Below are 23716 nucleotides of genomic sequence, written 5' to 3'. Positions count from 1 at the left end.
CTGCGCCCGACGTGCGGCCTCAGTTTACAGCCCCATCGCGTGTTAATTTACAACAACCCCGCCCCGCGTTGGTGCTTTGAACGAGCTCCTCGGGTCCTAGCTCGCCCGGCTGCCGCCTGATGGGATCGTCACTCGTGCGGGGAGGACATTGTAAGTCGCAGAGAGGAGTCGGGACTTTAGGACCCTCTCGGCATTCGCTGTAGAACAGCAATGCTAATGTGCATTTTCTAGGGTTTTTTTGTCGAGATACGAATGAAATGAAATGTGTAGTATTTCCTTTCTTCTCTAATTGCATCGCGTCACATTACTGTCATAGTTTTTGAATCCAACATTTAGGTCGTTTTGATTTTCAGTATTCCTGAGGAGTCAGAGTAGGTTATCGGCCCCATTTTATGAGTAGGCTCAGAGTATAAGGGATTGTCCAAGGTCACCCAGCGAGTGAGTGGGAGACCTAAGGCGTGAGCCCCAGACGTTCAGCTCCAAGGCCAAAGATTCACCCCTGCTTTCCATCCCCATGGAGTTAACCCTGGATATGTATCCGGAACGCAGACACTTGACCCACACTCTTGCTTTACCGTGTGGCATTAGTTATTATCTAACTCTGCCCATATTTTCATCCTAGTTTTACACACAGGTCTACAGCCTCCCAGACAACTGGACCGTGTGAGTTCAAGGAGATACTTAAATTCACATAAAGGAGGTCACTAATAGTAATCTGTCCCCCACTTCTCAAGATGAAAGGGCTCGTCCCCAGACTTTTGTTAACGCCACCCCACATTCTCCTCTCCCAAGAAGCGTTCCTGGCCTAAATGTAACAGCTACTCCCGCGACCCCAGGGCTACAGTACTTTATTTTAGGATTAAAATTTATGGGTGCAGTGTCCCATAAATTCTGACTTCCCATCGGGAGTAAAGCTGGCTGCTCAAGAACAGGAGCCATCAGACTGGAAAGCCCACTGCACAGGAGTTGAACAAAAAAACCGTGAGGACTGAGCTTTACTTTTCTGTGACTACTTGCTCATTCCCCTACGTTGCTATTTGTGCGGATCAGTAGTTGTGCGCTACCAAAGTAGGTGTGGGTGTTTTCCAGTGGCTTTTAGCTGTAGGAAAAGTCTTGGCTGAAACCTTCTAGCATGCTGTCACTCCTTATCAAACCCTACCATGTCTCTGGACAGGCGAGGGTCAAAAGCTCTCCCACTCGCTTTACCAAGCAACAATAAGCCTCCACACTGAAACTGGCTTTTAAAATCTTTGCTCTGGGGTATGGTGAAGGTTAGTCAGTGTTCTTCCTGGGATTCACGAAATGTAAGTCTTTCTTCATAACCTTGAGCAAATTACACTCGCTGGGTCGTTGACTACAGAGCTCAGACGTGATCCAGGTAAGATCTTCACCCCGTGGAAGCTTGGTACCTAACACATTTATCCGACCACACCACAGTTCTCCTCCCAGCACGGCCAGGCCCGTTCCTGGTGGTGTGTTTTACCAACAAGAAACAGCAACACAGAAAGCCTTGCTGCTGTCCCCAGGGTCATGCCATCCACTTCCACGCCACAGGCATGGGGATTTCTTAAATGCCTTGAACTTCAGATCTGCGAATTACACTCCTAATGGTATTTTGCCTAAACCAAATCTGATATGTTCATTAATCCTGTTAAAAGGTCCTGTGAGAGAAGTTTGCTGTTCGATACTGTGGTGTAAGGGTCAAAAGGGGGCTGTGGGTCAAGGTGGTAGTTCTTTGGCATGCCAGTAGTTTGGCCTCTTTGTTGTGCAGTATTTAGGAGCAGTATGTGTTAAAATTTGCTTGTCCATCACGTAAAGTTCCACCCAAAAGTTATATTATCTTGACTGTTGTGCTTGGCACATACTAGATGCTCAATAAAGACTTAGGAGTAAATGAGCCTCTTCTGTGCCTCATTTTCCTCCTCTATAAAAGTGGAAAATAACACCTACTAGCCACCTAAAAGGACTGCTGGCAGAATCAAAGGCGCTTAAAGAAATCATGGGATAAACAATACAAGGTCCTGTTATTTCCTTGAGGCCAGGGCTGTCTCTCCCCTGGGAAGGCCTAAGAAAGAGCCCTTCTGGATACTAGGCAAGGTTCTGCCCATAAGGACCCTCTAATTTCCATCATGGAAAGGATGTCAAGCCCCTCAGGTTCAGAGAACCTCCTTGCTGTTCTCTTGTCCATGAAATCGCAGGAAAGGGACAGCTGCACACAGGTCCTGGTGTCACAGGAACCTGGCCAGGTTCTGGCAGCCCAGCCACCTTAGAGGCAGGAATTAGGTTGGTGAGCAGAGAGCAGTTCTGGTGATGAAAGTTACCCAAACCAGGGGACTCTGTGTGGGTGGTGGCCTTTAATGCTGAGAAAGACCACGCAGAGTGGTAGGATCAGAGCTTCAGAGGGATTACCGAGCCCACCCCTCACACGGCCCTAAAACCTGATCCGGTAACGACGACGAGCCAACTGTTTATTTACACTTCTGTCTGCCTTACAAGTCCAGGGAGGGCCTGGCGCCCGGGGCCCTTGCTTCCCTCCTCCCTCCCTTCCTGCCCCTCACCTTCTCTGACTTCCTGCCATCTTTCTCCTCCTCGCCTCTCCCTGCCTCTCTATTCTACCTTCTCTCCTCTCACGCTCCTCCTTTTCTTCTGCATTTGCTCCCCGCTCGGCCATCTGCCATCTACCCACCTCTACCCCCTGAGCCCCACCTGCCCGCCCTCGGCCCAGCGTCCAGGCCCAGGTCCTCAGCCGAGGGAGCACCTGCTGCTGCTCTTCTTGTCACAAGCTCTCAGGTCCGCGCCAGGGGGCCTGTGGCTGTTTCCCTAGAGGTGGAAGCGCACTGGGGTCAGGGTGAGAACAGCTGGCCGGGGTCTGAGACTGTACGTTGTTTGAAGGGGCCCCACCCTCACGGGCCGTGTTAGCACCGCTCCCCTCCTCAGCGTTCACTCCTTACACGACACACACCCACAGCTGTGCTCAGTCCAGCACGACCAACTCACCGATCTCCGGCCTCCTGACTTGAGCAAGATGTCCCGGGCCAGGGAGCTGAAAGCCTGTGGGGGAAAGGAGTGACTGGTCAGAGCAGGTTGGAGGGGCCGGTGGCGGCCTAACAGCCGTCTCTGGGAGTGGGGGGCAGGCATGGGGTGTGTCTCACCTCATCCACATTTGTGCTGGATTTGGCACTTGTCTCGAAGAACCGAATTCCATGCTCCCGAGCCAGCTGTGGGGTGGAGAGATGAGACGGGTGGATAAAGGTGGCGGCAGCCCTTGGAGTCCGAACTCGCCTTGGCCGCCCAGCCGGGCCTCACCTGATCGGCCTGCTCCTTCCGCACTCTCCTCTTGGCCTCCATGTCACACTTGTTCCCCAGCAGCAGACGCTGCACCCCTGCAGAGGCATTCTGGGAGCAAAAGGGCAGGAGGAGTACAGTTGGGTCCAGCTCACCTTCACGGCCCCCTCACCCTCCAGGTTCTACCCAGTCCCCCGTCTCTCCAGGATGGTTTTCACCTCTTTGATGCTTTTCATCCAGTTCTGAATGTTCTCGAAGGATTTCTCATCTGTGATGTCATACACTAGGATAATGCCCTGGGAGATGGCAAGAATCCACCATGGAGCCTTGGTCCACATTCCCCCGTTTCTGCTTCCTGCCCCTCCAAGTGACCCTGCAAGTCCTACCCACAAATCTAATCACTAGTCCAGGTGGGGCCCTCCACATCCCACACTATGACCCTGACACCGTCCCTGCCCGACCCTGCGGCCCGTGGTTCTCAGAACCCTGCAGTCTACCGCCTCATCCCTTGTCCAGACCCACACCCCGTACCATGGCCCCGCGGTAGTAGGCGGTGGTGATCGTCTTGAATCGCTCCTGGCCAGCCGTGTCCCTGAAGAGGCGGAACGTTTGTGGGGCGGCACAGAGGGAACGGCTCTCCGAAGAGAGGATCCCCCCTGCTAAGAATTTAGCTTCTGCAACAGAGTGGGGGCTGACAGGAACAGAATCAGAAAACAGTAAAGGAGGAAAAGAAGGCAAGACGGCTGGGAACAAGGTCTCGGGTTTATTTGTTGCAGGGTTACTCTGTGCAAGCACTGCTAGTCTTCCCCCTACGCTTGTGCGACACGTTCTACTGTCCTTATTTTGTAAACGGGGACGCAGACTTGGAGAGGCTGAATGACTAATGAAAGTCCTTCCACAGCAGAGCCAGAACTTGAACCACAACCTGCTCTTATCTGTTGCATCTTAACACCTCTCTCAGGCCACCAGCCACTTGCACACCTTCGGAGTCCCGGGCTTCCTGTGACAGCCCAGCCCTCTATCTTCGGCTTTCTGGGCTTGAGGTAATTCAGGGAGCGCACAGACAGAGTCAGGTCTGAGTTCTGCCATTTGCTGCTCACCTGCTTTAATGTCATTTCCACGTGGCAGCCCTGCAGACATTTGTCAAGTTCAGAGAATGCTCTGGAGCCAGGAGAGGCAAGAGAGTTACAAGAAAGCTGAAAAATAGTTGAGTGAGCAGGAAGAGGGATGGAAGGACGTCTGAGCAAGGTGACAGGAAATGGAGAAGTACCGGAAGGAGCTGTGGGGAGAGGGAGAGAAATGAGGCAAATGGAAGGGAAAGGGTGACAGGAGGTAAACGAGGGTTTGTGGCCAGCGGTCCCGGGGGTTCACTCACCAGACCTGCAATTTGATCTTCTTCCCCTCTATATCCACCGTGCGGATCTTGAAGTCGATTCCTACGAGTGGAGCATATATATATATCACTCAGGCTGAGACTCTGCAGGGACGAGGAGGGCGTGCAGGGGAGACCCGGCATGGAGCAGCAGCAGGGCTAGAAACTGTGCAGGGGTGCACTTGGGAAGCAACTTTGTTGCACGTATAAAACCAAGAGACTTTTCTCAAACCTGTATTTGGGTAGCAAGCATCTTGTTTTTCCGTGGATTTTATGGATGTGCGAGGGGGTAGGTGATGGAAATTCTGCAGGGAGGCTTAAGGCACCTCTTGGATCCACTCAGCCAACCAGGTGACAACTCTCAGAATTCTGTGTCTCCCCCAGAATATTACTTTTAGATTCCTTTTCCTTTCTGTTTTCTTAGAACCACCGTCTACGCTCCAGCCATATAGGATGAAGAGCCGGGAAAAAGGCAGCTGATGCCAGTCTGTGTGAGTTAACTAGTAGGCTGGGCTTGCAAGCAAGAAATCTGAGGATAAGTAAGATTTCTCCTGAGACTGAACTAGGATAGAGAGGATTTTCCTTCCCTTTTCTAACCAGAATTGTCTTGAGATTCCCCTCGTTTTATTTCCCAGGCCGGAGAAGATGAAGAAAGACAAGAGGGGAGGAGGGGAGGCAGTGTTCTTGGTGGAAACTTGGGCACGTCCCCAGAGCCGGTTGGGAGCCTAGGGAGGAGCCTGAGTCACCAGGCTGACTCAGAGCCCCCAAAAGTCCCCCCACTCCCACCGTCCTTGCCTGGCTGACTGCATATTCACGGTTCCAGTCCTTGGGCCATCCTCCAGCACACCCGGCCACTTTGTTCCACCCCCCACCCCAAACCCCCAGTTAAGTTGAGGGGCAGGGAGACTGGGAAGTAATTTGGTACAGTGGGGATGCAATGGGGGAGTCTGAAACTCAGAGAGGCAGAAAGAGGCTGGCGGAACTGGAAGCCGCCTTCAGGGAGAGGGGTTACAGGAAATACAGGGAGGTGGGTGGGGGTGGGGGAGAGGAGTGGAGCAGGAAATCGAGAAGGGTTCATGTGCATTTGGGGAGGTGAGGGAGAAGGGTGGTCCCAGGAACCCCAGGAGCTGGCACAACTGAGAAGTTACCTGGAGGCCTCAGACAGTTTAGAGGCTGGGTACCATCCAGAGATATGCTCCACGGATGGGTCTGAGTCAGGGGTTGGGAGGCTAGAGTTCAGAAGCCTCACTCTAAAGGGGGTGGGGGGTGGTAAAGAGTGGGGCCACGAGTAATCTGGGAGCCTGAGGATGAGGTCATGCAGGATTAGGGGCTCTGGGATATGGCCAGTGGGCTCACCGATAGTGGAGATGTAAGTGTTGTTGAAGTTGTCTTCTGCAAAGCGAATGATCAGACAAGTCTTGCCCACCCCCGAGTCCCCGATCAGCAGCAACTTGAAGAGGTGGTCGTAGGCTTTGGCCATGGCGGACACTGGGGAGCCGGGGGAGGGGTGGGGAAGCTCCGGGCACTGGTAGGCGGGATCGGAGGGCTGGCGGACGGAGCTGCCCGGAGCCCAGGCCAGGAAGTTTTCCTCCCTCTCCGCCCAAGCTCCGGGATAGAGGGGAGGCGGCACTCCTCTGGGCCCCACCCCCTGCCCGCCCACCCCTTTCCTCCCGCGGCGGCGGCGGCGGCGGCGGCGGCGGCGGCGGCGGCGGCGGCGGCGGCGGCGGCGGCGGCGGCGGCCCGGCCTGGCCGGCCTTCTGCTCCCCGGGCCCGAGCTGGCCCGTCTCCCAGGCCATTTCCCACCCACAGCGTCTGGCTTGCCATCACTCCCCTCTTTTGATCTCACTCTGGCAGTCTTAGGCCAGGGAGGCTGGGGTGAATGGAACCAGAGGTTTAACCCAAATGAGCAGAGGACGACGAGCTTTAGAGGAGTTAGGGGAAAAGGGAAAGTTTTGCGGGAAGAAGGGTGGAGGTGGGGATGGCCCTGGGAGCTGACAAAAATCGGGGGCTGATTCAAGGGACGGAAACCTTGTAGGGGCGGCGCTCGAATTCCGGTGTTGCTGTTCCCAGCCCTCAGTTGGGAGACCAGCTCCGTTTGAAAAGAGCGGGATGCTCTGGAAGACAAGGCTACTTGTTGGGCGGGTCTGCCCCCTGGTGGAGCCGAGTGAACACGCAGCGCCCGCCCGCCCCGCCGCACCCCTCCCTCCGTCTCCACCGAGACACGTTCGGGGTTTCATTAGCAACAGTCCTCCAACTGGGACGGTGTGCGGTTTCTCCGACAAGCCAGTGCGGCAAGACAGAGCTTGGGACTGAAAATGTCTGGCCTCGTTCTTTCGACGAGGCGCGCATGCTGCGAACACAGCGGAGGCCGCGCCCTCATCCCTCGAGGAAAGGCTGTGACGAGGCCACCGGGGCGCTGGAGCGTGGGAACACGGCGATCCGGGCACAGGCTGGCTGTGCCGGTGGAAACACAGCATGCAAAGCGTCTGCGTCTCCGACAGGGGCCAGTCGAGCCGTCCGCGCACGGTGTCCGGGCTGTGCCTCTGCTGGCCCCCTGCCAGCCCCCTTCTGCGCGTCCTCTCGCCTCCCGGTCGGCCTTCCGGCCGTGCCACAAACTCCACGGTTTCCCTATTTCTTCCCCCGGCCGGGCCGTCTCGCACCCGTCCTTGAAATCACGCTGCCACACCCCCCCCCCCCCCCGAACTGTTCGGGCACAAATCTGTCCGTTCTTTTCCTTTTTCGTTGGCCGGGATGTGGCCTCCTCAGCCCCGGGGGTTCAGGTCTCCCTGGACTAAGCCCGTGCGCTCAGCCCTTGGCTCTCTCTGGCCGCCTCGCCTCCCCCCTGCTCAGCTACGCCACGCTCCTTCGGCCCCGGGTTTTGGCTTCTCCCAGACAGGCGCACGGTGGACTCCACGTCCTTCAGATTTCGGCCTAAATGTCACTTCCTCACGGGACTTTCTGGGCCGCGAGCGGGGCGCTGAGAACAAAGTGCGCCCGTCCCTCACCGGCGCCAGGCTGCACGACGCCCCGCGGGCGGTACCTGCGCCACAGGAGCAAACACTGTCCCAGGCACGTCTGTGTGTCGCACGGGTCCCAACGCGGCCGTCCCCGCGCGCGCACTGCAGAGGGTGGGCGGTACCGCGCGGGCCGCGAGGGGACGGGGAGGGGGCGACCTGACGGCGGTCACGGATGGACTCGCCGCGGGGAGCACCCGAGTACTTGACGGGACCGCCGTCAGAGGAGAAAGGCCGGGGGGACACAACAAAAAACCTCACAGCGGTTAAGAGGGTAGGCGAGGAGGTGGGAACCAGGACAAGGGCTTCCGCCGTGTCTACATTCCTGCGGTGTTAACATGGCAAAGGAAACCAGCTGGGGAACACGGAGGAAGTCGAGAAGGGCAGGGCCCGGCTGGGGTCGCGCCGCGGCCCCCTCGGCAGGCCGGGCGGGAGGCGTCCGCTCCAGCCGGCCGCAGGCGGCGCGCGGACCCCGGCATGGCGGCCGGGCGCGCGCGCGTCACTTCCGGCGGGCGGCGGATATAAGCGGCAGGATTTCCGCTTTCGCTCCTTTCCGGCGGTGACGACCTGCCCACGAGAACATGCCCGTGAGTTCCTCGGCCCGCGTCCCGGCGGAGCCCTCGCCGCTCGCGCGCGCTCGCGCCCCTGCGCCGCGGACGGGCAGCGGGGGCCGGCCGCGGGCTCCGGGGCTCGGGCCCGGGGCGCCCGGGGCGGGGGCCGCGCGGCCCGGGGCGGCGGTAAGATGGCGGCCCCGCTGCGGACGCCGGGCGGCGCGGGCTGCTGCTGCTGCTGCTAGTGGAACCGCTGCCGCCCGGGGCCCGCCGCCGCCCTGACCGCGCCCGTCTGCCTCCCGCAGCTCGCGAAGGACCTCCTGCACCCGTCCCCGGAAGAGGAGAAGAGGAAGCACAAGAAGAAGCGCCTGGTGCAGAGCCCCAACTCCTACTTCATGGACGTGAAGTGCCCGGGTGAGGGCCGGGGGCGGGGGCCGCTCGGGGCCCCGGGGCGGCCGGCGCGGGGTGGGGGCCGGGGGCCGGGGGCCGGGCTGGCCTCGACTCCCCGCTTGTTGGTTCGCAGGGTGCTACAAAATCACCACCGTGTTCAGCCACGCGCAGACGGTGGTGCTGTGTGTGGGCTGCTCCACCGTCCTGTGCCAGCCGACAGGAGGAAAAGCAAGGCTCACAGAAGGTGAGCCGCTGCGCGGTGTCGTCACTTTGTCGCGAGCTTTAGAGGGAGGGTCGTGCTTTCCTTGCTTGAAAGTCGACTCCATCTACCCGCCTCGCCCCGGAAAAGTTTCGGGAACCTCATGTTCCTTCTTAGTCTCGGACACTCCCGTCTAAAGCGGGGACGACGGGGGATGAGGCGCGACACGGGAGCTAGCGACTGCGAGCTCCCCGCGGGACGTCCGAGGAGAGCCAGTGGGGCGCAGCGGCAACTACGCTGCCGTCCCGTAACCTCTGAACCTTTTCCTTGCAGGATGCTCCTTCAGACGGAAGCAGCACTAAACGCACCCTGAGTCAACATGAGTGGGGAACTATCCCAATAAACAGATTTTGGATACGTTCTGTTTATTGTCTTGGTTTTACTGCTAGGAAGTTGCTATCTCAAGTATTGAGGGACAACCAGAAGAGTGGACTGCTGAGAGTTATTTGGGGCAAGTAAGTGACCAAGCACTTGAAAGGTCCCTTTGGGACCTTTCTACCCAGCTGGGCTCATTGGGTCCATCTTAAGAGCTTGATAAAAATCTGAGATACTATATATGAGGCATTTCTTTCACTTTTGTATTTTCTTAGAATTCGGAACCAGCAGTCGATCTCTAAAAGACAGCCCAGGGGCGGCTGGGTGGCTCAGTCAGTTAAGCATGAGTCCTGATCTTGACTCGGTCCTGATCGCATGGATCCAAGGCTGGCATCAGGCCCCTTGCTGTCAGCATGGAGCCTGCTTGGGATTCTCTCCTCTCTGCTCCTCCCACCATTCACTTTTGCAGGCATGCGTGCTCTCACAAAATAAACTACTGAAAAAACCCAGTCTGACACACGTTAGTGTAGAATAGCTTAAAACCTTTTATAATTCTCAGAAGCCTTGTTTGGGGGGCTTATGGCTCCTGGTCTAGGGCTAGAAATCTCCAGTCGTCTACAGTTCAGGGGACGTGTCCAAGTGGACGTTCGTGCCTTACACTCCACAGCCAGTGTTGTAGCCGATTCTGGACCGGTGGGGACTGTGGACTCGTGAAAGGTGGGGGAGAACGTGTGGGGGCAAAACCTAGAAATAAAGCGGGAAGAGAGATGAATAAACATGAATATTTGAGCTTGTCAAAGGTGAGGGTGCTGATTGTTTACCTGGTTGTGGTGTTCCTAGGGTTGGTACGTAAACCACTGGAACTGTCTGTATCTTGTTTAAGAAGGCATTGTATGCTAGAAAAAGAACAAGGGGGAGAGAGGTCACCAGAGGCAGATCTGTTTTTGTTGGAAAAAGACCCTACTAAGCAAGTTTAACTCAAAATATTTAAGTACTTCTACGAAAAGTTAATAATGCTTTAAGTTAACTTAAGAGTATAGGAACTTTTCATTCCAGTGATTTTAGAAGTATTTCAATTTAGGGGTGCCCGGGTGGCTCAGTCATTCAAGTGTCCACCTCTTGATTTTGGCTCAGGTCATCTGGTTTCGTGGATTTGAGCCCCAAGGTGGGCTCCACACTGACAGTGCAGAGCCTGCTTGGGATTCTCCGCCTCTGTCTTCTCTCTCTGACCCCCCCCCCTTGTGCGCGCGCGTGTACGCACTCTTTCTCAGAAGTTTCAACTTTAAAAAGGTGAGAGGAAAATGCAGGTATAGACAATAGCGTGTTAAGTTTTTGTTTCATCTAGAATAGCTCTGAATTTGAGCAAAACGAGCCATTTTCTCCAGGTTCAGCAGTGATTTCCACTTCTGGGTGGGGTGTGTCACATGCAGTTTTACTGCTGCTTGGTGGGAAGTTGAGCAGGACCTCCCATCTGCTAGGTGACTAGCGCTGAGAAGGCTGAATGAGTTGCAACTGCTTGTCATGAGTGACATGATAAGCAGCTGATTTTTATTCTCGATAGTTGGTGAAATTAAATGAAGGCAGTTTTTTAAGTCAAAAGTCCACGGTGCTGAATGTAAGGGCTCCTTACCTAGAAAAACAAAAGCCGTTGATGCTAGCACTGCAAAGAGGGTAAAGAGGATGGTCTGGTGAGAACCCAGGAACTTCTGGAGGACACTGGAATCTTCACATTGATCTGTGCGTTGGTCAGAACAAAACAAGGTCACGGTTAAAAGCATTCAAGGCAGGTTGCTGTACTTAACGCGTGGTCATGGGTATCCAGCAGAAGCTCTCAAAAAGGAGGGAAGTTGTGTACTTGGCTCCTCTACCTGTTTTTGGCTTGCTCCTGTCTCCTAGGTAATAAATGGCAATCCATGAACCTTGTAATTTCTCCACTTAAAAACGGGCATTTAAATACTCTGCTACCTTAAATGTCCGTTAACCTTTTCTGTGTACTTTATTTAACTCCAAGCGACTTGCTTCTCTTCACCAGGTTTGTGGTTGTGGCGACTGAACTTGTAGGTTTTTTTTTTTAATTAACGTTTATTTACTTTTGAGGGAAAGAGACAGAGGCATGAGCAGGGGAGGGGCAGAGAGAGAGGGAGACAAAGAAACCGAAGCAGGCTCCAGGCTCTGAGCTGTCAGAACAGAGCCTGGGGCTTGAATGTGAGATCAGGACCTGAGCTGAAGTTGGATACTTAACCGACTGAGCCACCCAGGCGCCCCTGAACTTGTAGTTCTGATCCCTCTAACCTGAAACCTCTCTTTGCATCACCAACCACCTCTTAAATCCCATGGGTCCCCTTGTCCTTTTTTACTCAGGATCTTTCTAGGGAACATTCTGATTTGTCCCCAATAAAACCTGTTTTTGAAGCACACTTGGCATCTGACTTTGGTTATTTCAAATTCTTCAGTGTCCACAAATGAACTCCTACCCCAACAAACTCCCTGAACTTTAGGTCTTCTCTACCTGGTTCTTATTTTGCATCCCTAGTATAAGGCCCTCTAACCTCTGGACTTGTAACTGGTCTTCCCTCTCCTGGGACTTTGTTTCAGAACTGTTTGCAAACCGCTTCTCTCCGAAGAACAATTACATTGCCTTAAATATAGATGCACTAAAACCAAAATTCTCTATACTAACCCTTGATCAAGTCCCACTGTTGAAAGCTTTTGGCTTGCAATGTTTACAGGGTAAGAATCCAGATAAAACTTGGGTGACATTTAACAGCCTTTCTAGTGCCTCTTTGCTCTGGCTACACCAAACTAATTGTCTCCCCAATCAGGCTCTGTCTTAACTCTGATTTCTGCAGTAGGTACCATGCCTGGCATATACCCGTGGGCACTCAAATACTTGTGTGAATGAGCTGAAGGCTGGGTTGGATCTTTGACCACTCCTACCCACCTCCGAGGTTGTGTTAGTCCCACTGGTCCCTCTGGTCTCTGAGAAATGCAGGGGTTCTTAACCATTGTGCTGTGCACAACTTGGCCTGTGGATCCTATCAGAATGTTTTCAAATGCAAAAAAGCAAAATATGTAGGAATAAAGGAAACCAATTATGGGACACCTGGGTGGAGCGTCTCCTGCAGCTCGGGCCATGTGGAGCCCCACTTCAGGCTCTGTGCTGACAGCTCAAACCTTAGCCTGCTCCAGATTCTGTGTCTCCCTCTCTGCCCGCCCCACCCCCCCCAATTCTCTCTCCCTCACTCTCTCAAAAATAAACATTAAAAAAGAAACCAATTAGGGGTGCCTGGGTGGCTCAGTCGGTTGAGTGTCCGACTTCGCTCAGGTCACGATCTCACGGTCCGTGAGTTCAAGCTCCGCATCAGGCTCTGTGCTGACAGCTCAGAGCCTGGAGCCTGCTTCACATTCTGTGTCTCCCTCTCTCTCTGGCCCTCCCCCCGTTCATGCTCTGTCTCTCTCTCTCTCAAAAATAAATAAATGTTAAAAAAAAAAAAAAAAAAAAGAAACCAATTATATCAAAGTTAACCAAGGTGGAAAAAACTTTTGTAACATAGCAATGTTAAACACTTAACAAAAACGTTAAAACGCCTTTTTGTAATATAATAACATGCTCCAGCAACAAGAAAGATCTAACCTCAGACCTAATAACAACTATAATTTTTATGTAATTTTGAAGAGAACTTTAATAATTGGAACATGACAATATCTGAATTCTGTTGGTGACAAAGTCACACGTACTGCTGTTACTGTGGTCTGTTGCCTATATTCATAAACTCAGTGGAAATACTAACTTTCAGTTAGAAGTTAATTGAAAATAAAGGTGCAGTATTTCCCCCCATTGAAGGTCATCGGCACCTTGAATTCCATCCATGGGCTTTTGCAGAAACCCATTAACTCTAGATTTAGAAACAACAAGAACGAACACAGGTTAGAGTTGAGACTTGTTTCTAGTGCTGGGAACTTGAACATCTCCATTTCCTCAACTCTTAAAGGGAAAAACATTCACCTCAGAGTTATGAGAGAGTAAAATGCATATAAAATGCACTTCGGACATGACCAGTACATCTCAGGTGCTTGCCGAAACAGACCTTCCTCCCACTGGAGTTGAACTAGGTAGGGTCCAGTCCAATTCACGCCCAGTAATCCAAAGACCAGTTTCTCCGGAGGGATATGCAAGTAGAGGTGACGATACAGGGAGGATGATTCTCTGGCTTTCCTAACACTTTTCAATGACTACATGTGTTCCCATCCCAGCCATACCTGGCACAGTTTCCAAACTGGGTAACGGCTAGAATCAGCATTTTGGAAAGCTAAGACTTCTAGGTTTATCATCCTTTGTCTCTTGCCTGATGCAAAAAGATCTGCCAGCAACTTTTGAAGAAACATTTAACAGCGCGGAGAAGCTCATGTTAAACTGACATAACTACTCTTCACTACGTAAGTTACATAGAACATCTCTCGGTGATAAGTAAGCTGCGTGAAGGTTCTATTTTGTGTAGATTTGGAAATTAAAGATCCGTGCCCCAGGTAGTTTGAGTAATCTTGCTCAGGTGGCTGAATGTTTCTCATGAACTAAACTGAGAAACACTTAGATGATCCCAACTCCTCTGGATTGTAAGCAGGGCCCCCCAGTGCTCACCTGCACCAGACTTCTCCTTCAGAGCTCTCACTACCACAGCCTCACTTTGACTGGTGAGCACACAGCAAATGTTGATGAAAACGGGTGACGTCTGCTGGAGGGAGGTGAAGTTGACCACTCTCACGGGGTAGACCACCAGGCCAGGTGTGAGGGAAGAGTGCCTGTAGCCAGAGACCACTAGAACTGGGGAGCTGGGGAAGACCTTGGAGAAAAGATAAAATGGCACTTGACAGAAGAAAATCAGTTTTGTGTCAGTATTGCATTCCAGTCTTACACATACAGTAAGAGCCCTGTATTCCTAGTTAGCAATCTGGCAGTAAGTCGTCTGCTTTTTTTTTTAATTTTTTTGTTGAATGTTTTACTTTGAGAGAGAGAGAGACAGAGTGTGAACGGGGGAGGGGCAGAGAGCGAGGGAGACACAGAATGTGAAGCAGGCTCCAGGCTCTGGGCTGTCAGCACAGAGCTTGACGTGGGGCTCGAACTCACAAACGGTGAGATCACGACCTGAGCCGAAGTCAGACGCCCAACTGGCTGAGCCACCCAGGTGCCCCAGTCGTCTGCTTTTTCACTCAGGTGTGTTACAGTAGATGAGGGAAGAAAATAAACTGTGAGAAAATAGCCTTCAAACAAGTTTCAAACTAGAATCCTAAAGATTGTTTTCAGATGGCACTGGCATTCTCTTCCAGACTGGCAGCTCATGACCTAAATTTTGCACTCAGAGTCCCCTGGCATTGTGAAGGGGACAGGTTTTCTTCCTTCTGTTTTAAGAACTCCCTGTGTTGAGTTTTATCAGGTCATTGAATGACTGTTCCTTTGCTCTTGGACTAGGAATAGACTCCTTTTTCAAAACCCTGATTTCGGTTATGTTTTGGATCAGTACTTCACATACCTCTAGCTTCTCCAGAACTCTGTCCACCCCCAGCACTCTTATCTCCCCGACATCCTGTCTGTGGCTAAGAACCAATTCTGACTGGTTGACGTAAAAGGCTGGGATGAAAGGAATGAGGGTTCTTTGCATTCCGTTCTTGCTGCGTTCACTGACCAGTGTGGCCCACCCGTAGACGGAGGTGTCAGCCACGCTCAGGGCCTGGAGCAGCCCTTCTGACTGGGGCCGGACCTTGATCAGGCAGACATAAGCACCTGAAAAAAAGACGAAAAACTGGGCAGGAAGGTTCAGAGGCTCTACTGAGCTGACTTAGAATAGGAAGCAAATTCAGAAGAAAACGTGAACTCCACTTTGCCCGCTATTAGCGGACTACTGGCCACTGGTGAGGAGGATGCCAGAGGAAAACACAGTCCCCGGCACCCACAGCTGAACTGGTCGCATAAGTCAACATATCAGGGAGTAGTAAATACCACAGTGCAAACAGGGACATTAAGGGGATATAGAATGAAGTAATAACCAAGGGCAGCTGAGATCAGGAGAGGGTCTGTGAAAGACGCTTTGTGCGTGGTTTAGACATGTCTCCGTCAAACCATATCTCGATGGCCTTACTTCTGGCAATAGTATTGTTCTAGTTACCCATGCTCAAACTCCGTTGTCTTTTGACAGATACCCTTTCCTTCATTCCTATATCCAGTCGTTCTCCAAATCTCCCTATAACTCATCCTCCGAAATGTCTCTGACGCCTACCCCTCTGTTAGTCCCCCCCTGTGACTCTGGGCTGCCACTTCATCAGTTCATGCCTGGGTTACTGCAGTGGCCCCTTCACAGCCTCCCCTCCTTGCCTCCCACTGCTCCGTCTCCATTCTGTGTCCTGCCAAGCTCCGGGCTCTCTGTTGCCTGGGATATCCTGGCCTCTTCATACCTAGCTCACTCCTCGTCACCTTTCCACAGGCCCTTTCTCTGTAAAACCAAACTCTAACTCTCCCTCCCCCATCTAAGGAGTCAGATGCCCCTCCCCCTTCGGACTCTGCAGCATCCCGTGTGGTCTCTATTCTGTGATGGATCACCCTGTGCAGCACTAGTGACGGTACAAAGCCCTGTCTTGCTCCCTGTTGTACATCCAGCACCTGTCCCGGCACCGGCTGTTCTCAGTGCCCACCGGTGTGCTGAGTGAGCCTGCCTTCAGTAGCTGCTTGTTACTCGCACGGCACTGCTGGCCTTGCGGGACAGGCGCCTGGGCTGTAGCACTATCCTACTTGTGCCTGTGCTTGACACAAATCCTCATCTTACATCAGTTGATTTATATGAAACCATTCCAATGTCATGCCTATTTCTACTTCGTGCTAGTTCATGTACTCTGCTTGGAACATCCTTCAGTTCAACAATAAACATTCAAACACTGCTACTTGCTGGGGATAAAAAGCCCAGCAGTAACAGGGACCAGCAAAGAAGAAAACAGTAAATGACAAAAGAAAAGCACAGGGTGGGTGTTCTAGGGACGTGTTGAACATAATTGGATGGAGTGAACAAAAATGTCGCTTGAGAAAGGTTCCACAGTTCTACAGCAGATGAAACTGTAAAGTATAAATGCAATCCAGTAAGAAGTGATGACTGTACAAAGATGGGAACAAGGGCACCAGACTCAAGGGATGGGACCCACCTCTTTCCATGCTGAAACCTGCATGGACATGGAAGACTTTGCTTGCTGGAATGTCTAGCAAAGTATTACTGAACTGCACATGGCACACCACAAGGGTCTCAGGAAGAAGTATGGTTGTAATGGCCAAGGCCTGACTGGAGGTACAGGACCCTAAGAAGCAGAGAAGAGGTAAAGAGGTGTCATAAGAATTTATAAAAGAGGAGACATATAGAAGCAGTAGCTTGATTTTATTTATTTTTTAATTAAAAAAAATTTTTTTAAATGTTTTATTTATTTTTGAGGCAGAGAGAGACAGAGCATGAACGGGGGAGGGTCAGAGAGAGAGGGAGACACAGAATCCGAAGCAGGCTCCAGGCTCTGAGCTGTCAGCACACAGCCCAACACGGGGCTCAAACTCACGGACTGTGAGATCATGACCTGAGCTGAAGTCGGACGCTCAACTGACTGAGCCACTCAGGCGCCCCAGCAGTAGCTTGATTTTAAAAAGGGATTTGGGGGGGGGGGGGGGTCGGTGCACCTGGGTGGCTCAATTGGTTAAGCATCTGACTTCGGCTCAGGTCATGATCTCACAGTTTGTAAGTTCGAAGCCCACATGGGGCTCTCTGTTGTCAGCACATAGCCCACTTCATATCCTCTGTCCCCCTCTCTCTGTCCCTCCCTTGATCTCACGTGTTCTCTCAAAAATAAACATTAAAAAAAAATTGAAAAAACTGGACGCCTGGGTCGCTCAGTCAATTGAGCGTCTGACTCTGGCTCAGGTCATGATCTCACAGTTCACAACTTCGAGTCCTGCATCAGGCTCTGTGCTGACTGCTCGGAGCCTGGAGCCTGCTTCAGATTCTGTGTGTGTGTGTGTGTGTGTGTCTCTCTCTCTCTCTGCCACTCCCCTGCTCATGCTCTCTTTCTCTCTCTCAAAAATAAACATTAAAAAAAATTTTTTTAAGGGGTGAGCATCTGGCTGGCTCAGAGGAGTGTGTGACTCTTAATCTCAGGATTGTCATAGCCCCGTTTTGGGTGTAGAGATTAAATAAATAAAAGCAAAACAAAACAAAACTTAGCAAGGGGCGGCTGGTGGGTGGCTCTGTAGGTTAAGCAATACGCAATTGGCTCTGGACTTCGGCTCAGGTCATAATCACACGGTTTGTGCCCCGTACTGGGCTCTGTGCTGACAACTCAGAGCCTAGAGCCTGCTTCCAATTCTAGGTCTCCCTCTCTCTCTTTCCCTTCCTCACTTCTGCTCTCTCAAAAATAAATATTAAAAAAAATTTTTAATAAAGTTTTATAGACAGTAAGTATGTTTTGGACATCTCTCCTTGGTTTTGAGTGTTCTCTTACCACCCCCCCCCCAAAAAAAAAAAGAGTGAAAGGATTTATGTGGACTTTGAGTGGAGCAGATCTACACTTCTGCCACCGACTTGTTGACTTGTTACCTTATATACGTAACTTGCTCTTAAGACTCAGTATTTCTCTTTTTTTTTTTTTTTTTTTAACGTTTGTTTTTTGAGAGAGACAGAGTGTGAGCAGGGAAGGGGCAGAGAAAGGGAGACACAGAATCTGAAGCAGGCTCCAGGGCTGAGCTGTCAGCACAGAGCCCGATGAGGGGCTTGAACTCCAGGACTGCGAGATCATGACCTGAGCCGAAGTCAGACGCTCAACTGACTGAGACACCCAGGCACCCCAGTATGTCTCATCTTTAAAATGATGATAGGGGCACCTGGGTGGCCCAGTTGGTTGGGCATCCAACTTTGGCTCAGGTTATGATCTCGTAGTCCGTGAGTTCAAGCCCCGCGTTAGGCCCTGTGCTGACAGCTCGGAACCTGGAGCCTGCCTTGGATTCTGTGTCTCCCTCTCTCTCTGCCCCTCCCCTGCTTATGCTCTCTCTCACTCTCAAAAATGAATAAATGTTAAAAATTTTTTTTTAAATGATGATAATTGGGACGCCTGGGTGGCTCAGTCGGTTAAGTGTCTGACTCTTGATTTTGGCTCAAGTCATGATCTCATGACTTGTTTGTGAGACTGAGCTCTACATCCGGCTCAGTGCTGACAATGTGGAGCCTGCTTGGGATTTTCCCTCTCTCCCCCTTCTCTCTGCCACTCCCCGCCCCCCCCCACCCCCCGCTCATGTATGCGCATTCTCTCTCTCTCAAAACAAATAAACTTTTAAAAAATGATGAATACTACATAAGATTGTTAAATGAGATAAAAATATATAAAAGTTGCTAACACAGCACCTAGAATCTACTAGGAGTTTCTTGTATTTTAGTTTTCTTTCCTCCCCACCCTGTTTAAAAAAATTTTAATTTTTGTTATTATTACTTTAAGTTTATTTATTTATTTTGAGAGAGAGAGAGTGCAGGAGGTGCACAGAGATAAGGAGAGAGAGAGAATCCCAAGCAGGCTCTGCAGTCAGTGTGGAGCTCAATGCAGGGCTCGAACTCACAAATGACAAGATCATGATATGAGCTGAAATCAAGAATCAGATGCTAAAGCAAGTGAGCCACCCAGGCACCCCTATTTTTTTTTTAAGTAATCTCTACGTCCAAGGTGGGGCACGGACTCAGGACCCCGAGATCAAGAGCTGCATGCTCTACTGACTGAGCCAGCCAGGTGCCCCCTCCCCCCGCCCCACCTTTTTTTGACAGCAAACTGTAACAAATTGAAAAAAATTGTGTCCTAGGTCTTATCCCAAACTTATTAAATTTCGGGATGGAGCCTAAGACTGTATTTTTGAAAAATTTCCTTAAGTAACCTTGAAAATCAGCCATGTTTGGAAATCCCTGGTTTAGGCCACCTCCTATTCTCAGGCACGATTATAACTACAAAGAAAAGAGACGAGGCTGCGCCTATTTCAAAACTTGATATCCAGTCATTTTGTGATACCCAGTCATAGGTATCAATGATTTATTTGTTGAGGTGGAGTCAATTTTCAAATAGAAGGAAATCTGGATTACTCGTCAAAGGGGTAAATGAATTGAAGGAGGATGGGAAAGATGGAAACAATCACCCAGACCTATAAAGAGACTCCTGACCTTTGAGATTAGCACCATTTCTGCCAGTGGTGATGAAAAGCTTAAACACCGCTGAACTGGGGCTATTGGTGAGGTAGGTCTTGAGGTCATAACTGAGCGTCAATCTTGATGATGCATTGACCACCACCTGTCGGCAAACCAAAGGAAAATCTGTACTTAAGTTCTTAGAAAATCTTGTTTCCTCCCCCTCCACTTTTCATAACTCATTCAGCCAAAAAGCATCTGGTTCACACAAGTGCAAACTGCCCTTCCACTTCATTACATATCTGAGAACCACAACATCTGTTCACTTTTGAGAAGAAAAAAACATTTTTTTTTCTAAAAGATCTTTATTCATTATTCCGTTTGACATCTTCCCTCCGTAGGACTTCCTATTAAAATTTCTTTGTGCTTAAAAATAACATTTTTAGGGGCGCCTGGGTGGCTCAGTCAGTTAAGTGTCTGACTTTGGCTCAGGTCATGATCTCACAGTTCGTGAGTTCGAGCCCCACGTCGGGCTCTAGGCTGACAGCTAGGAGCCCGGAGCCTGCTTCCTATTCTGTGTCTTCCTCTCTTTCTGCCCCTCCCCCACTCACATTCTGTCTCCAAATAAATAAATAAATAAATAAATATAAAATAAAATAAAATAAAATAAAATAAAATAAAATATTTTTTTATTTTTATTTTTTCAACGTTTATTTATTTTTGGGACAGAGAGAGACAGAGCATGAACGGGTGAGGGGCAGAGAGAGAGGGAGACACAGAATCGGAAACAGGCTCCAGGCTCTGAGCCATCAGCCCAGAGCCCGACGCGGGGCTCTAACTCACGGACCGCGAGATCGTGACCTGGCTGAAGTCGGACGCTTAACCGACTGCGCCACCCAGGCGCCCCAATAAAATAAAATATTTTAAAAATTGGGGCACCTGGCTGGCTCAGTCCATGAAGTGCATGACTCTTGATTGGGGGGTTGTGAGTTTGAGTCCCACATTGGCTATACAGAATGCTTAAAAATAAAATCTTAAAAATAAACACATAATAAAATGCCTTTGAAGACAAGTGCAACTTTCTTCAGAGTGTTCTCTCTTGCATATAATCTCAACCTTTTCTGAAACTTCAAAGTCCTTTACTTCTTTCAATATATGTGTAATGTTCTGTCTTATCCTGCAGGTATTTTTATTTTTATTAAAAATCACTCCTATTAGAATCTAAGTTCTTCAACTGAGATTCTAGTTTAACTTTGTATATCCTTGTACTGTGCTTTGTATTTAAGGCAAATGTTTAATGATTACAATGAGAGAAGATAAAGATGACCCCTTCCCCAAAAAAATCTTCAACTTAAAGATTTATAATCTTGTCATTATATGTCATTATTTATGACATTATATCATCTTAAATGTATATTTTAACACAGTCCCCTCAGTACCACCATAGTTTCTTGTTTTTTCAAATGTTCAAGGACCTTGAAACCAACTTAGTTACATTAAATGCTCAGTAAGGGAAGTCTTGTCTTTTTCATCTTTGTGTTCCAGAGCCCAACACAGGGCTGACACAGAAGAGGCCTCAATGAGTGTCTGTTAGCGAATAATTACGTGAGGATTACTCAAAGTACACAAACGAGGATATCGAGATCTTCTGACTTCTTTGTAGCCTCTGACAGCACAGACCAGTCCCTCCCTTGCCTTTTGTGACCCCTTTCTCTCTGCTTTCCTAATACAGAGATGTTTCTCAATCTCCTTCTCAAATTATCTTCTCATGCTGCCTCTGTCCCAGCTCTCTTATCTGCCCATGATACAAGTTCTCTTTAGATGTTATCTGATTTTCCCTCTCTACCTTTATAAACTTTCGCCAAAGTCATCCTGATTTATTCACCGGTCTTCAAACATCATCTATCTTTGTCTTTGCACATCTATGTCTGTAGTCTAAAATGCCTTTTCTTGAATGCCTGGGTGGTTCAGTTGGTTGACTGTCTGACTTTTGATTTTGGCTCTGGTCATGATCCCAGACTTGTGGGATAGAGCCCTAACTCAGGCTCCACACTGGGCTGGGTGGGGAGGAGGCTTGAGATTCTCTCTCTCTCCCTCTGCCTCTCTCCCCTGCTCGTGTTCCCTCTCTCTAAAATAAAAAAAAAATTTTTTTAAAAGAATAAAATGCATTCTCTTCAAAAAATAAAAAAATTACAATTTTTTAAAATTAAAATATAAATCAAATGCCTTCTCTTTTATCTGCCAGATTCCTAACTGTCAAGACTCAGTTTGTTTTTATTTATTTTTGTGTGTGCCATGATTCAGATCTCAAGATTCAGTTTAAATGTCACTTCATTTTTTTTTTTTTAAAGCTGTACACCAAGAGTTACACACTCCCTCCCTCCTGGAAATATGAGAACCCCTCCACTTTTAGAAAATTTGCTTTAAGCCCTATTGCTTTTATGAAAGAAAGAAATCTGAAGAGGATTTTTTGCTTTTACAAAAAAAGGCAAAAACAGCCTTCAGCATTTGTTTTGCAGCAAGCAGTGCAGAGGCGGCAGCACAGACAAGCCCCTCCCTGGGAGCTACCGCAGACAAGCCCTCCCCAGGAGCCACACTTAGCAGCTCAGCATTCAGCCCTGTAGCTTTGAACTGAGCATCTCTGCTTTATCTCAATGTGTTTTGTGCATCCGTCACCAAGATGTGTGCTAAGCAATCAGGAAAGCCTAAGAGAGGGGCGTCTGGGCGGCTCAGCTGGCTAAGCATCGGACTTCGGCTCAGGTCATGATCTCGTGGTCCGCGAGTTGGAACTCTCATCGGGCTCTGTGCTGACAGCTCAGAGCCTGGAACCTGCTTTGGATTCTGTGTCTCCCTCTCTCTCTGCCCCTCCTATGCTTGCGCAGTGTCTGTCTCTCTCAAAAATAAACAAACATTCCAAAAAGAATGAAATCTTGCCATTTGCACCTACGTTGATGGAACTGGAGGGTATTATGCTAAGTGAAATTAGTCAGTCAGAGAAAGACAAATATCATATGACTTCACTCATATCAGGACTTTAAGAGACAAAACAGATGAACATAAGGGAAGGGAAACAAAAATAATATAAAAACAGGGAGGGGGGACAAAACATAAGAGACTCTTAAATATGGAGAACAGAGGGTTACTGGAGGGGTTGTGGGAGGGGGGATGGGTTAAATGGGTAAGGGGCTTTAAGGAATCTACTCCTGAAATCATTGTTGCACTATATGCTAATTTGGATGTAAATTAAAAAATAAATTAAAAATTCTGAAAATAAATAAACATTAAAAAAGAAAGAAAAAGAAAAAGAAAAGCCTAAGAGAATTGGGGTTTTTTTGTTTTTGTTTTTGTTTTTTTGGTCTGGGAATGCTCAAACATTTTTTTCTATATAAATAAATGGTAATTGCTTCTTTGCTTTATGCCATTTCTGGCTTACAAAATGTTTCACATGGGGGTGCCTGGGTGGGTCAGTCCATTGAGCCTCCAACTCTTAGTTTCCACACAGGTCATGATCTCATAATTCACAAGATGGACGGCCCGGAGCCTGCTTGGGATTCAATCTCCCTCCTTCTCTCTGCCCCTTTCCCCGCTCACAGTCTCTCTAAATAAATAAATAAACTATCAAAAATCCCCACAAAATGTTTCACAGAAAACTGTACTTTCAGATACTGGGGGAAACCTGTACTTTCTTCACTTGGCTTCCAGGACACCGATATCTGAGTTTTTCTCCTACTTCCCTAGTTGTTTTTTTACTAAGTCCCTCTTGTTGGTTACTCTTCCTTTCTCAGAGTTCTCAATTCATTGGAGTGCTCCCAGAGCACTTGTACCCTCCCTTTATTTACATTCACTTCTCTCAGCGATCACAGGGCTCTGTCCTCTCTGCATCAGTGACTCCCAGCCTTTACATCCAGCTATGTCACACATCCATTTGACATCTAGTAGACCCTCCACTTTACATGCCTCAGACAGACTCTTCTCACCAAAACTGTTTCACCTGCATTTCAAGTAATGGCAATTCTGTCCTTTTAGTTATTCAATCAAAAACCTGAAGTCATTTTTTAAAGTTGATTTTTTTAATATACATCCAAGTTAGTTAGCATATAGTGTGACAATGATTTCAGGAGGAGATTCCTTAATGCCCCTCCCCCATTTAGTCCACACCCCCCCCACATCATTTTTTTTTTTTTTTTTCTTAAACCTGAAGTCATTCTTGATTCTCTCGCACTCATTACATATAATCTGTCAGGAAATCCTACTGGCTCTACCTGTAAAGTATACTTAGAATCTCATCAACTTCTCACCCTTCCTGTTAACAGCCTGGTCCCTGGTCCACCATCATATCTCACCTGGACCAC

The 23716-nt window shown here is 49.6% G+C and overlaps 3 protein-coding genes across 11 annotated transcripts in view; 1 reads left to right on the top strand and 2 right to left on the bottom strand.

The window, feature by feature from the left end:
• Positions 1-2454: 2454 nt before the first annotated feature.
• RAB13 (RAB13, member RAS oncogene family) lies at positions 2455-8134 on the bottom strand. 3 transcript variants are annotated; one of them, XM_047841485.1, is made up of 8 exons: positions 7933-8134; positions 4661-4721; positions 3817-3877; positions 3504-3581; positions 3307-3396; positions 3153-3218; positions 2998-3051; positions 2455-2820 (listed from the first exon to the last, which is right to left on the bottom strand). In XM_047841485.1, the coding sequence occupies exons 3-8, from the start codon at positions 3817-3819 to the stop codon at positions 2743-2745; spliced, it is 369 nt and encodes a 122-aa protein (XP_047697441.1). In that variant the 5' UTR covers positions 3820-3877; positions 4661-4721; positions 7933-8134; the 3' UTR covers positions 2455-2742. The 3 variants fall into 3 exon arrangements, with proteins under 3 accessions (XP_047697441.1, XP_047697440.1, XP_047697442.1); XM_047841484.1 differs by lacking the exon at positions 7933-8134 and adding an exon at positions 6014-6289; XM_047841486.1 differs by lacking the exon at positions 7933-8134 and adding an exon at positions 4890-6001.
• Positions 8135-8159: 25 nt separating this feature from the next.
• Positions 8160-9228, top strand: RPS27 (ribosomal protein S27). Its single transcript, XM_047841492.1, has 4 exons — positions 8160-8258; positions 8528-8636; positions 8746-8856; positions 9145-9228. The coding sequence occupies exons 1-4, from the start codon at positions 8253-8255 to the stop codon at positions 9171-9173; spliced, it is 255 nt and encodes an 84-aa protein (XP_047697448.1). The 5' UTR covers positions 8160-8252; the 3' UTR covers positions 9174-9228.
• A 485-nt stretch (positions 9229-9713) lies between these two features.
• The window catches only part of NUP210L (nucleoporin 210 like), an 85759-nt gene continuing 71756 nt past the window's right edge, over positions 9714-23716 (bottom strand). For 6 of the 7 annotated variants that reach the window (XM_047841452.1, XM_047841455.1, XM_047841454.1 and 3 more), the window contains 7 exons: positions 19401-19527; positions 16372-16521; positions 14715-14965; positions 13826-14027; positions 10817-10921; positions 10008-10082; positions 9714-9930 (listed from right to left, as the gene is read on the bottom strand). In XM_047841452.1, coding sequence (XP_047697408.1) covers positions 9809-9930; positions 10008-10082; positions 10817-10921; positions 13826-14027; positions 14715-14965; positions 16372-16521; positions 19401-19527 — 1032 coding nt within the window. In that variant the 3' untranslated portion in view covers positions 9714-9808. The remainder of the gene's footprint in view (positions 9931-10007; positions 10083-10816; positions 10922-13825; positions 14028-14714; positions 14966-16371; positions 16522-19400; positions 19528-23716) is intronic. The other variant, XM_047841456.1, reaches the window with a different exon arrangement.

Source organism: Prionailurus viverrinus, chromosome F1, assembly GCF_022837055.1.
Source record: "Prionailurus viverrinus isolate Anna chromosome F1, UM_Priviv_1.0, whole genome shotgun sequence".
NCBI classification, from domain to species: Eukaryota; Metazoa; Chordata; class Mammalia; order Carnivora; family Felidae; genus Prionailurus; species Prionailurus viverrinus.
The sequence above is the reverse complement of the archived record's forward strand: the minus strand, read 5'-3'. Positions and strand labels throughout refer to the sequence as shown.

Excerpts from the sequence above, each read along its gene's own strand:
- RPS27 (XM_047841492.1), top strand. Across the intron at positions 8,637-8,745 it reads CATGGACGTGAAGTGCCCGG|GGTGCTACAAAATCACCACC; the intron begins GTGAGGGCCGGG and ends GTTGGTTCGCAG. Across the intron at positions 8,857-9,144 it reads AAAAGCAAGGCTCACAGAAG|GATGCTCCTTCAGACGGAAG; the intron begins GTGAGCCGCTGC and ends TTTTCCTTGCAG.
- RAB13 (XM_047841484.1), bottom strand. The coding sequence starts at position 6,137 with ATGGCCAAAGCCTACGACCACCTCTTCAAGTTGCTGCTGATCGGGGAC. Across the intron at positions 3,397-3,503 it reads GGATGAAAAGCATCAAAGAG|AATGCCTCTGCAGGGGTGCA; the intron begins GTGAAAACCATC and ends TTTTGCTCCCAG. Across the intron at positions 3,219-3,306 it reads GGAAGGAGCAGGCCGATCAG|CTGGCTCGGGAGCATGGAAT; the intron begins GTGAGGCCCGGC and ends TCCACCCCACAG.